We start from the raw sequence: 13,204 nt of genomic DNA on the forward strand, positions 1-13,204 counted from the left end.
TGCTGGGGTTAAACCACGACAAGTCCTGCATCTACCAGCTAGCACATGCCTGTTTTGGCTCCAATCTGCTCCCTCAAGTAACCCTAGGAATTCTGTGGTCACCATTCCTATTCGGCTTCTAATTGCAAACAGGGTGAATGAAATTGACAGTTCTCATGTTTGAAAAGCGTAACTATCTTCTTGTATGCTGCTGCTTTATCAGCCAGGTAGAAGTATCGAAGCCATGAGATCTTTCAGGAGCCCAATATTAGCCTTTTCTTCTGTAAATGAATAAACGAGCCAGAACATTAATCGTGGAAGAGTCAGAAGTCTTTTTAATACTTGATCCTTGCAAACCCTATTGACTTAATGATGTATTGTATAGGTGTTTCAGTGAAATGGAAGAATAACATCATTGGGCAGCTCTTCCCAAGGTAGCTCACAGTCAATTTTTACGCTAAGAATTACATATGTAGGTTGAGAGAACAACAACAAGTATGACAGAAAGTGACAAGAAAGTCACGTTTCTTCAGCAGGTTAGTGCAAATAAGGGTGGTTTTTTCAGATGATGGTTGTCTCTCCAGAACACAGGGCCTCAAAACACTGGTACACTGACATTCCTCACACAGGAGGCAGCATGTCTGCTAAGTACCAATGTTAGTAATCCAGTTACATAATGTTTTGATGACCTCAGCTCTATCTCTTTGTTTCATTCTTGCCAGCAGAGCTTTCAGCTCTCATCCCATGTGGGAGATGTCTCAGGAGGCTGCTTAAAGTGCTAAATATTTCGGGAATTCTTCATTATGTTGAAGCAGTAGTGTAGCTGAATAACTAATTCAGAAGAAATGTATGCAGAAGACAATACAGGAGGTCAATGTCAAGCTGCAAACTTTTGTAATCTAATTTATGCTGCCTTTTTTTACTTTGTTTTATTTTATTTATTTTCTCCAGTGACTCAGACTTTTTGTCCTCAGAAAAAGATAAGCACTTTAAATTTGTTGCAGCAATTAGAAACTGTCTCCAGTGATTATTTTTATGCAACCGTCTGCACTAGTAGCCTTCATGAGTAGATAATGATAACAAAGCAGATAAGAATAAGAAAATTTGATTGATCTTTGAGTGATGCAAACCTCTCTAAAGTTTTATGTGTTTTTCTCATATTTTATATCCTTTTCTTGCATTAAGTGAGGAGAGGCTGATGGGAATTAGATTACTCTTAGCCAGACTGAGGCAGTGTAGAGCTGTGGGCTTTCCTGGTATGTGGATTTTCAAGCCTAAGTGTTTTCAAAGATACAGTGGTCATTGTCATTTTTGCAAGTGTCCGAGAACAAAGTGTAGATTGGTGTGAATGCAATACTTATTTGAGATTTCTACCAAGGGGAGAGGAGGTAGTGTTGCTTCTGTTACATTGCTTAAGAAATGCTTTGCTGTCTGAATAGCTAGTGTGCATGAAGCAGACATAGCTGTGTAACTGACCCCAAAATAAGTGCAGGAAGTGGTTTATACAGTAATATTATGAATGCAAAAAACCATTTAGGTTATTAAATTGTTGCCTATATTTTCTGTTTAACTCTGCCCTTCGCAGTCACTTTAGCCTTGCACAGTGCCACCATTCTCAGAAGGTACCTCTGGAAAAGCAGCAAGTTCATAAATAAAGTGCCAGATCCTGCAGCAAAGTGCTAGGTGAAAATCACAGTTTATGTTTGAATTACTCTAGACAGAAATGGAATTTTTTCTTGCTTTTCCCTAGCAGCACAATTCTCAGGCATGGAAGATTGCATCTCTAAACCTCTTTGGAATCTATTTATTCTTCTAGATTATTTTTTAGAGGATGTTTGTAACTGGATTGTGTTTGTTGAAAATGCAAATGTGGTTTGTGGTAGGCTTGCCTATCCATGGAATCCAGACTTCAGGTGATGACAGTGAGGGTGGAAGCAGTGCAGTAATTCTGGACAGCACACTAAAGAAACCTTTTTTGACCTGCAACACATAAAAAAATTAGAAAGGTTTTTGATGTCTTGCTCATATTTATTCTCATCTCTTTATGACTGAGTGTGGCTGTGCTAGGTCATGATCCAGCACCTAATTGTAGTTACCAACTTCCCTGTTTGAGTTAGGCTACACGTAGCTCTATGTTGATGATAAGTGATACACTGTGCTGTAAAATGTTTATCAGGTGACTGGATGCTATCTGCTGTCAAAAATATAGTCCTTTGAACTTGGTCATTTTCATTTCTCAATGAACATTGGACTTGCAGTATCAGTATGACACTCTGGCTTTTTACCTTTGTACCTAGGAGAAAGAGAAGTAGCCAAGCATAAAACGCATAGCTTCTGCTACAGAGCAACAAAGGAGACAATGTCTTCAGAAACAGTACAACAGGAAAGTCAGACACCTCCCATAAAGCGATCTGGATGGGTAAGCTGGTTTCCTCCCTTTTATTTTGATGCTATTACTGATGAATAACTGGGATTTTGCCTGTCGCTCTTGTTGAAGAGAGAAACAGTTGTCTGTTTTCTTAAGCATATAAATGAAGAGAAGGGCTATGTGCTATTTTTCCTTCTTCAGAAACAGTACAACAGGAAAGTCAGACACCTCCCATAAAGCGATCTGGATGGGTAAGCTGGTTTCCTCCCTTTTATTTTGATGCTATTACTGATGAATAACTGGGATTTTGCCTGTCGCTCTTGTTGAAGAGAGAAACAGTTGTCTGTTTTCTTAAGCATATAAATGAAGAGAAGGGCTATGTGCTATTTTTCCTGGTTCACTATGCTCAGAGGGCTAGGAGTTGTGAGTCTTAAGGTTAAGGCTCTGATATATGCTGGGCTAGTTAAACTAGTTATGAACTAGCAGAGCTGTAGTGTCTGAGTACAAGTCCAGTATGACCTGTCCCCATCAGGTTATGTATGCACATGTATTCAGAAGGAGAAAAGGGAACACCACTGCACAAGAATCTGCCTTCCAGCTGTACAAATGATGGGCATTCTCCTCCGATGGAGATATCAAGAAATTTAAATGTGGAATGACCTTGTTGCTAACTAGTCACTACCAGAGAGCAGCAAAACTGGGCTGATCTGCAAGGAAAAAGGGACCTGGGAGTCATGAGTGACAGCAAGGTGGCAGGACTGGGACCTCAGGGACAAGGAGTGCAGTCCCACAGTACCTCAAAAAGAGGGGGAGAGCAGATCCAGTGCTAACAGGGTCAGCCTACAGTCGATTCAGCGATTGCCAAGCAAGTCCATAGGAGCAAGACAAGTCTGATGGTAAGCCAGGAGATCAAGCTGGCAAGGCATGATAGAGATCTTTGTAGTAAAAGACCAGGTACAGGCATACCTACAACAGTTAAGTTAAGGACCTGAGCATACATGCAGCTCCTGAGCCAAAGGGCAGAGGCCCTGGGCAAAGCCCCTTGCAGCTCTTTCTCCCAGCTTCGCTGTTTTCACAGCAATCTATTTCAGTGTTGCACAACTGTGCTGTATTGGAGCTGACTTTGAGCCCAAGCAACTAAACTGGCAGGATGTGTATGGAGGCAGAAAGGTTGCAAAGCCTGTTGGTGCACTTAGGGCCCTGACACTCATTTCCTTATCTTTCAGCCTGTTTGCATTTTATTGTATTCTTTGTGACCTTGCTCTGAAACCAGTTTGAAGTGGTTCTCTAGGGGCTGGAGAAGAGTCAGTTCTATACTGTTTACCAGGCTGCACCACCATTAACTTTCGTGTGAGCAGTGCTTGAAGAAGGACTGAGATATTAATTAGTAAAATGTGAAATCTGTGGCTGTGGCCAATAAATGCATTTTATTATTATGGTTACAAAATCATAGATCAGTTGGGTATAAAATGAGGTAAAATCCTGTAGGAGACAAATAGGCTCTTTTTCCCAAGGCATTGCTTGTTCTGTGATATCTGGTTTTGCTCTTAAGAATGTTTGTAGATGTGTTTTTACAGAAAAATGTAAACATTTCAATTAATTTTAACTTAATGACAACTCCTTTCCCCCAGCTTTTCTTGCTGAGCACAATGTCATGTGATAGGAGGTATCCCTTGGGTCAGCTGGGGTCAGCTGTCCCAGCTGTGTCCCCTATCAGATGCTTGTGCACCCCCAGTCTCCTAGCTGGTGGGGCAGCCTGAGAAACAGAAAAGGCCTTGACTCTGTGTCTGCTTAGCAGTAATCAAAACGTCCCTGTATTATCAGCACTGGTTTGGTCACAAATCCAAAACCTAACACCATACCAGTTACCGTGGAGAAAATAAACTCTTCCCCAAGCCAAAACCATCCATATATTTCAGATGTCCAATAATGACACTACAAGTGCTAATGCTGAAAACTGAGTCTTCTCTTAAAAAAAGAAAAATACTCCCCTTATATCCACATGCCAGTACCCTGGATAGTGGAATGCAAGAGAGAATATTGTCACTTTTCTCTCACAGTCAAAATGGGGGAAAAAGAGCTGTTAACATAAAAGGAACCTCTTAGTGAGCTGTTTCAGATGTCCAATAATGACACTACAAGTGCTAATGCTGAAAACTGAGTCTTCTCTTAAAAAAAGAAAAATACTCCCCTTATATCCACATGCCAGTACCCTGGATAGTGGAATGCAAGAGAGAATATTGTCACTTTTCTCTCACAGTCAAAATGGGGGAAAAAGAGCTGTTAACATAAAAGGAACCTCTTAGTGAGCTGGTTTTTTTGAGGGTGAAGCCAGTATGGTTGAGTTCAGTTAATGCCATGAATGTGTTTCAAATGCTCAGAGAGAAAGTTTTGCTAGGCAGGAGTCTGACAGAGTTTATGCTGACCCTCTTCTGAATACCTGCAAAATCTGCTCTTACTTCCATAGGGGTCAGAACTTTATTGTTGGAAACTGCCACTCTGCCTTTATTTCCTGTCATTTCTTTCCCAGAACGATGATGTAGCTCATAAGAATGAAATGACTAACAGAAATAAAGCAACATACTTCTGGGGTAAGCAGCAGCTCAGCTATTTTAGGAAAGCACAGACCAACAGGATGAGTGGTTTTAACTTAAAACCTATGTAGTTCTTTCTCTTTCTGTATTGGGGTATCAAGTATTTCATTACACTGCAAACAACAGAGTAAGGAGTTTTCCTTGGTTGGTGGTTTTTCATATTGTATTTTATTTGATTGTTCAAATAATTTATCCTCTTTAATTGATTTATTTTTTCCTTCCTGTGAGATTAAATTCAAGAAGCTAACCTAGGTTTATCCTTTCAGCCTTTCTTTTGTCCCATCTCCCAAATGCAAGATGCTGGAGAAATTGCAAGGACCCTTAAAGAATGCAAACAGGAAAGTTTCTGGTACAGAGGTGAGTGATCCAAAGTTATTATTATCTTAAGCACTGTGTTATCATAGGGTTAGTAAATTTTTTTGCATAATCATTGTAGGTAAAGGTGATTGAATTAAGCTCTTGTTTAGTATGAACTTTATCAATCACAGAGTTGGTTCTATTCTTGAGGTCCATTACAACCACCTTAGGAACGTTTTGCTTTGAATGAAAAGTAGGCATGGCTATGTGTCTTGGGTTTGTGAAATTCTTCAGGTGTTAGGACATCTAAAAGATTAGTGTTTTAGTGCCTTTTAAATGCACCATGTCAGTTTTGTATCTAAATTACACATTTTCTGAATGGAGAAATTTGAAAAGTGTTTGAGCATTTCATCAGCACTGCTGTCATTACTGGTATTGCAGTAGTGAGAGGAGGTAGTTAGAGAATGGAAACTAATATTCGATAAAAATATATATACAATGTATTAGCTTCAGACATTACAGCATGGCTGATGTCTGGTGCTGTGTGAACACATCCTTGCTTTTAAGAGATTGTAATCCGAATCAGCAGATGTAATAGGTTAAGACAGTAGGCAAAGTTAATGTTTAGAAGTAATGTGTTTAATATTAGAAACATGTAAAACATTCCATTTGTAAGAGAGTAAAGTAACACATTTTGGCTAGCACCAGCTATTCTCCTCCTTTTTGTTTTTACAGCTCTTCCTTTGTCTCTTGGGAGCATGCTTGTCACCCAGGGGCTGATCTCAAAAGGTAAAGATTAAAAAATACATTATTAAACTGCTGTTTTTTCAAGATCAATAATCCTCTCACTCACCACTGCTATTGTTACAGTGATTTGATCACTATGTATGCGTTGCCACAGTCATTCTTTTGAAAGGGCATGAACTGAAAACAGAAACTGTGAACTCAAAGACTGGTGGCAGGATTCTGTCACCATGATCACATGTATTTGAGTAGCAGGTTGTGGGGCAGAGCATTGTACAACCCAAGCAGGGGCATCAGAATCAGGTACTGTAGCTCTAGCTGCTGGTTTATTTGAGAAATGCTGACAATGTTTTTACAGTGACTATATACCAATATATCTACAGCTTCAATGCAAAGGGGCAAGGAATACTGCCAAAGTGAGGAGACAAAGAGCTTTTTATAGTGATGGCTTGTGATCTGCAGTCTAGCACAAAAGAGAGTTGTATTGTGTTTATGTGCAACATGAGCTGGTTCTACACACGGTGCCTTGAGTTTTCCTGCTGGGGGTCTTGACTAATTATAGAGTGGAGGTTAGCATTTTGGCTAAAGGGTGAAAGGCATCCACCCAGAAGACTGCTAGGGTATCACACAGGAGCAAACAGGACAGTCCTTCAGCCTGCATCAGCAGCCAGTTGCAGCAAGGGCAGGTAGGAGAAGAAAAAAATCACAGGGCCTGAAGCAAGAAGCAGAAAAGAATCCAGGGGAACTGTAAGAATTGGGTGGTGGGAGACTCAAGAGGTCAATGGGGATTCCTTATTGCATCCTTGACCTATGAGCTTGTAGGCAGACAGGGAGGGAAGGAGCAAGGGAGCCTCTGGATATTCCTCTTGGTTTCTCTTCATTGTACTTGGATGTTTCTGATCAGCTGTGAAATAACAAATGCCTTTATTAAGTAATTGTTACTGCTTGTCAACAATTGGAGGGGGGTTGATTAGAAACAAAAAACACTTTTGTTCCTCCCTCCCCTGAGAGACCCTGTTCAAAATTGCATCGATGCCAGTGGGCAAGGGCCCTTGTGCTCAATGCTGCTCTATCTAAACACTCCTTTCTGATGCCTGCACACAGTCCCCTGCCCCTGGAAAAAGCTGGAGCTTCTAAGCCTCATTATTACTGACTGAATGCACATAACAGTTCACTTCCCTTCCCTTTGCCATGGTAATTTTGTGTGGAGGCCTCCTCCCCAGCATGGCACCCCTCTGCCAACACCTCTCTGAGGAATACTGGTTTCACCTCCTGATGGTAACTGGGGGAAGGTGGATTTTGGTGGAAAAGCTTAAGATGATTTTTTGGTTTTCTTGTTTATTACAGCATATTCCCTTCTTAAAGGCCAAAATGTATAATCTTTCCTCTCTAGAGGAGGAGACTAGATACTTACTAGTGGTACAGTTTTAATCAATAGCCACAGAAAACTACCAAAGAACAGTTTCATCCTATTTCTCACAGCACAAGTTCTGGACCCTGAGTAAGAGAATTAATTCTGCCACTTTATTTGCAGGGTAGGTTTGTGCTGAAACATGAGCCACCATCTCTTCCTCCTGCAATGCTGCAGGTGTCACCAGTGGCAGACATGCTGCTTTCATGCTGGTTTACACTCCTGTCTGAACTCAACCCTGCAAAGTTCAGATGCTTTTCCTCCAGTGGCTATAGAACTGCCCCAAAACACATGCACTAAGAACTAGAGGAATGGAAAGTGTCCTGATGTTCCTAAATCTGAGTTAGTGGACTTTTAAGTTTTTCATTCAATCTTCACCTCAAGATATGCAAAAGCTTGTAGGAAAAATACTGCCTTCATGTTGAGTGCTGGTGAATTCCTCAAGTGAATAACCTTTCTGACTGTTTCCTTTTGTTGTAGGTATTTTCTCAGCAAACCCACGATTTGGTCCATATCCCAAGATGGCAAGTAAGTTGTACCCAATTCTAAAAGGAAAGGAAAAGTTACTTACAGGCAACATGCAGACCTTAGACGCATCTCTCTGAATTTCTTCCCAAACTCCTCCTTTTTAGGAATTTATCTCTTTAGGAAATCAGAATTCTGATGTGTTTAAAAATAAATGTATGAAACAAGATGCTTTTAATGTAAACATTTTCAGTAGCAGCTTATATTTACTAAATACAACCTCTCAAATTGGTAAAACCTCTAGTAGCAACTTTGTTTTATAAATAATGTCATCCTCATTGATCAGCTGTACTTGGCAGATCACGCAGCTTATCAGGGAGTCATGGTACTGTGATATATGAAACAGTATCTTCCTCTTTCTGTGTTCATTTGATTGATCTCAACTGTCTAATTCATCACCATGGATTGATAAAGAAAACACACACAAGCACAGAAACTGTACTGTACAGTAAGGTGGCTCTTAAATGGTGAGAAGTAAATCAATTCCCTCTTCAGTAAAAGTTCAACATAAAACTGAGGATGTTGAAGTAGTCTTTTATTCTGAGTGAACACCACAGTGTGACAGTGTGGCAGACTGATGTTCTAGCTTCTTAGAAGTCCAGAGAAGTTAGTGTCAAAATTGTGATCATTAGAAATATACCATGGTGTGCAAACAAGAGCAAGAACAATTAGTGCTGACATTGTGAATTAATTTTATTGTGGGCTATCTCTATAATCAGTTCCTCTAAATTTGAAGTCTTGTAATTTCAGCTGAATATTATATCCTTTTCCTGTATGCATTGTTTTGGACCAGTTGCTATCTGTCATGATAGGTAGCCAGTTTTCAGTAGTTATTGAAATCATCCCTATAGTCCCTGTATAACTTCACATGTGTTTGTGACATGTTTTGAGAAGACATGCAGTGTACAGTTTGTCATATGATTAAAGTGGAGCCAGTAGCAGACTGGTGCTTTAAGCTCTTGTATTAACAGTGTTTTGTCATCTGCCTTTGTAGTTGCTGGTGTCTTAGGTTTTGCCATTGGAAAGATGTCATACATGGGAGAGTGCCAAAAAAAGTTTCAGAAAATTGGTATTGCACCATTTGGTCCACAACTAAAAAGGTTCGTGCTTATTTACATTATTAATCCTAGATGTAAAAACATCTAAAACATAGTTAAAATTATATGCATCAAAACTATGAATTTTAATTCTCTGATCAGGTCATGAGGTGCTACTCATAGCTACATATGGCAGTATTGGAAACTACTATGTATTCCTCAGAAAATGCAAATTAAACTCAGTGTAATACCTGTTATTGGAATATATGTGGTTTAAATTAAATTATTGTACTGTTAGGTGTGATGCAACAACAGTTACTAGTTCTCTTTTCATCTAGTATTATACCACTAAGATTGTCCATGCTATCACTTTGGCCCTTTGAGTCTTCCTTTGTGCCATACATCAGGCCAAAGATGCTACAGGGCTTTTTCACAGTGTCCTCATATTTTAGCAACAGTTTCAATCTCAGCCCATATTCCAACTTCCTCCTCTGTGGCTTTGCCCAACCTCATACTGTCATGCCAAACCATGAAGAGCACAAACTGCAAGGGTATTTTTTCTGCCTTGCAACTCTAACCATAGGATAGATCTCAGTGATTGACTTCTGTCACCTGGAACCTTCATGTTTTAGTCATTGTTTTCTCAGTTTCATGTAAAGTTCTCCTTCCCATCAAATCAGACTCTGACTTTCATCCAAGCTCTTCCTTCAACTGCCTGTACTACTTTTCATTCTCAGTAGGCTTCCAGAGGTACCTTTGACACACAAAATACATTTTCAAAAATCTGTCCATAATATCATTCTCCTCTGTTTCTCCCTTGACCAGCACGAGCTTTTATGCTTATAAAAATGCCAGACTGATAATGGGAAGTTTCTTCATTGTTCATCTATTTCTCTACTTGCATTCTTCCCCCACATGACAAAACTATTACTTTCCTCACTTGGTGTTACACAAAATGGCTATTTGTCACTCTTTTGTTACATACCTTGCTCCTAGCTTGGTTTGCTTACAGGTACAATGGCAAGGACTGCTTAGAAAATCCTGGTTTATTCTGATGATTGCTGGAAGGAGTACTTTATACTAATTAATTTGGGTTTATTGGCTGAGACGTCTTTTGCAGTGTATGTGCCATAATGCAGTTACAAAACTTGGGGAATATAGGCAAGAGGTTACTTCTTCAAGTACATTTGCCATCCTGTATATGGCTGTATTACAAGAAATCCAGCAAAATTCTTCAAGATTTACCTTCTTTCAATATTGCAGACAATGTCGTCATACTTGCAAAGAGTGCAAAGAAAAACTGGGATCGAATGAGAAAGACGGTTCAATTTCTTCGCCATCCTAGTCCCAGGTAGGCAACCTTGAAATTTAAAATAACTTCTCTTGTTATTTTCCATGTGGTGTTCTTTGAAACCTCTGAACAGTATAGTGAAAATAATGGATTTTAATCATGGATTAAAATCTGAGCATTACTCAAGGAAATACTCTCTATCCATGGTTTCTCATTAAATTTTTTTTCTTAATTTTTACCTTACATACCTTTCATGCTAATTTTAAATCCCCCATTTCTGAGGAACTTTTGCTTTAGTTGTCACAGAGTATTGCTTATTCACCTAATTGGAATTTATTTGGATCAACTGCCTATATGAAAACAAATATAATTCCTTTCGATTTCCAACTTTCTTACTTAAGAATCAAATAATGATGGATAATGTTGATATTTAAAAATGCATTGGGATACTGTGAACTAAAAGCAGAGCCAGCTGGGTGTGGGTTTGTTTGTTTTGGGAGGGTGTGTGTGTGTGTAGTTTTTTTGCATCTAGTACAGAGCCTTAGTGGCATGGCATAAGAGTGGTGCTAGAGCAGCCTGAAGTGGTGGGGCAGGGGAAACAGCTCATGGGGTGTTTTCACCCCAGAAAGGGGAAAGTTCCCTTTGCAGAGAAGGAGGATTTGCAGGGTGGAAGGTAGGGGGAGGTGTTTAAAAGCATTTTCACTCTGTGTCTATGAAAAGCAGGCCAGCAGCTGGGCTTTTTAAAAGCATTTTCACACTTTCTGCTTGTGGTAAGCTGGCCTACATTTCTCACAGGCAGGAGAATGTGTGAAAGTGTTTGCAAATAGCTTGGCTGCCTGCAAGAGAGGAGAGCAGAGGGCCCTGTTTGAAAGTCTGCCATGTGAGTTTGTATAGCTCAGAACAGAAATCTGATGCAGAAATTGTGGGATTGAGTCTGGCACATGCTATGTAGTAATTCAGACGAGGGTGTTTAGAATGGTCCCTTTCTCACTCTAAAGTGTGTGCCTGCAGACAGGCTGGAAGGAGGAGTAGCTGATCAGAGCCTGTTTACTTCCCCAGAAGAAAGATTTTGATGGATTTTTACTATGCAACAATACATCATGGCAGTGAGGACTGTCCTGAAAGAAGCCATTAGAATAAAGTCCTGTTTTTAATCAACTTTGCCACTGCTCAAGCATTTTATATCAAGTGCTTGTGCAAGGAGGGCTCAGCCACTAGCAGAAAATGCACTTTGGCTTAGCCCTAGTAGGGTTGCTGCTAAAAGGGGCTGTGCTGCTTTTGTGCCAGCTGTAGAGATCATGGAGCAAGTTGGCTCTCAACATCAGCTCACTGCTCTAGTTCAGTACAAGGAAAGGGGTAAAAAAACCCCAAACTTTTCCGGAGGGTTTCTTGCTAGTGCCAGCACAAAGAAGAGAGTGAGCCAGGCTTAGATAACTGAGTGAATGACACCCTATATCCATTAGCAGTTGTGAGCTTAGTTAAGCCCTTACATTACTGTGCTGATTAAGTGCTTTTGAAGATTTTCTCTTCAATAAATGCTTATGTAGGCCAGTGTCCTCACCTAATTCAAATAAAGACCCCAAAGCATGTTTAATTGGGGACAGTCACTTGCTAGCAACTACCTGTGTAGTGGAATCAAATGTTCATGCTGTTTTTCAGAGCTGCAGCTTGCTGAACCTTAAATCCAAACACATATTCAGCCTTCCTCTGTGAACTGACAATATTTTCTCTGGTGTATAAGTACCAATTAGCTTTTGAATGAATTCCAAATAACCTTTAATACAAAGGAGTGTTGCAGATGGACGAGGGGGAGAATGCAGGGTGCCACAGGCTCCTCTCTTTCTTTTCTTCTTGTAATGGGTCCTGGAATTTCTGCTGTGGAACCTGTTCCCTGTTCCAGCTCACATGTTTCTCGAAGACCTTGATTGCTGCACTTTTTAACAGCAGCTTAGGTCTTTTTGTTTGGTTTTACAAGGGCTTGAAACCCTAGTCAGTAACTTAGTCTGAAAATAATTGTGAGGCTAGTGTATTTCTTTCAAATTTTAACTGCTGGAAGGAAAAAGCCATTATGCGTAGGCCAGAGTGCTATTTTGAATTTGCCAGAAATAAGTTTTGATGGACAGGTTTTGGAAATTTAGGAAGATAAATAGCATTGTGTTGTTTTCTGTATTGTTAAATAGTGAAATAACAACCTCATAAACTTTTATAATGTTTTAATAAAAATTCTTAATTTAGCATGCTATGTTCTAAAAATGTTCAGAGACCTTGCTGAGCCACTGTCCATGCTAAGCATATGGGGCAAGCTGTGGAAAGGGATGGACTAGACTCCTTGTTCTTTTTTGCCTATAAGACTGTGTATTTTTCCATGTGATGTTTGGTCTCTTGGATTCTTAGTAGCTCAAGAATTCCTGTCTCAACAGGGATTTTAATGGTGGTCTAGCTAGGAGGGTAACCCAGATAAAATGATACCTGTGTTTATGAGTCCAAAGGTAATGTCTTTTATCCTCAGGGATTTGGAGCATTCTCAGAAATCACCGAGAAGCTGCACATTTCACACTGAAGGCAAAGTGCCACTCAGTCCTTTTCTTCCATTTACACATGTGGAGAAGATGATAAAAATCTTACGGTTCGGGTTCTTTCAAGGCACTTTTCTGTAGAGAAGAAATAATAATGTTCTGATTCTGTGTCTTTGATTTGCTGTAAATTGGCTGACTTGAAGTAGTTGCATATTTTTACATTGTTCTTTTTGCAATAAGTGGCAGTTTCTTTTAATGCACTTTTTGAAATACACTCCTCTCTTCTCAACATGTTTTTGTTTATTTTCCTCCCTTCCATGCAATTTATCCCTTAGTGCTGAGAAATTAAATTTGTCTATTGTACTTAGATGCTACCAATACTGTGTGTAGCAAGCAAATTGGTCTAGGTGGGAATGTTTGGCTTCTATATCAGATGGAAAGA

At 39.8% G+C, this 13,204-nt stretch overlaps 1 protein-coding gene across 1 annotated transcript; it reads left to right on the forward strand.

The window, feature by feature from the left end:
- Positions 1-2,338: 2,338 nt before the first annotated feature.
- Positions 2,339-10,300, forward strand: OCIAD2 (OCIA domain containing 2). The gene is made up of 6 exons (XM_009074373.1): positions 2,339-2,398; positions 5,208-5,298; positions 5,974-6,027; positions 7,874-7,921; positions 8,913-9,018; positions 10,219-10,300. The coding sequence occupies exons 1-6, from the start codon at positions 2,339-2,341 to the stop codon at positions 10,298-10,300; spliced, it is 441 nt and encodes a 146-aa protein (XP_009072621.1).
- The last annotated feature ends 2,904 nt before the right edge of the window (positions 10,301-13,204 follow it).

This window comes from Acanthisitta chloris, unplaced genomic scaffold (genome assembly GCF_000695815.1).
Source record: "Acanthisitta chloris isolate BGI_N310 unplaced genomic scaffold, ASM69581v1 scaffold9985, whole genome shotgun sequence".
Lineage (NCBI taxonomy): Eukaryota > Metazoa > Chordata > Aves > Passeriformes > Acanthisittidae > Acanthisitta > Acanthisitta chloris.

Coding starts and splice junctions, on each gene's coding strand:
- OCIAD2 (XM_009074373.1), top strand. CDS start 2,339: ATGTCTTCAGAAACAGTACAACAGGAAAGTCAGACACCTCCCATAAAG. Junction 2,399..5,207: donor CCATAAAGCGATCTGGATGG/GTAAGCTGGTTT, acceptor TTATCCTTTCAG/CCTTTCTTTTGTCCCATCTC. Junction 6,028..7,873: donor CCAGGGGCTGATCTCAAAAG/GTAAAGATTAAA, acceptor CTTTTGTTGTAG/GTATTTTCTCAGCAAACCCA.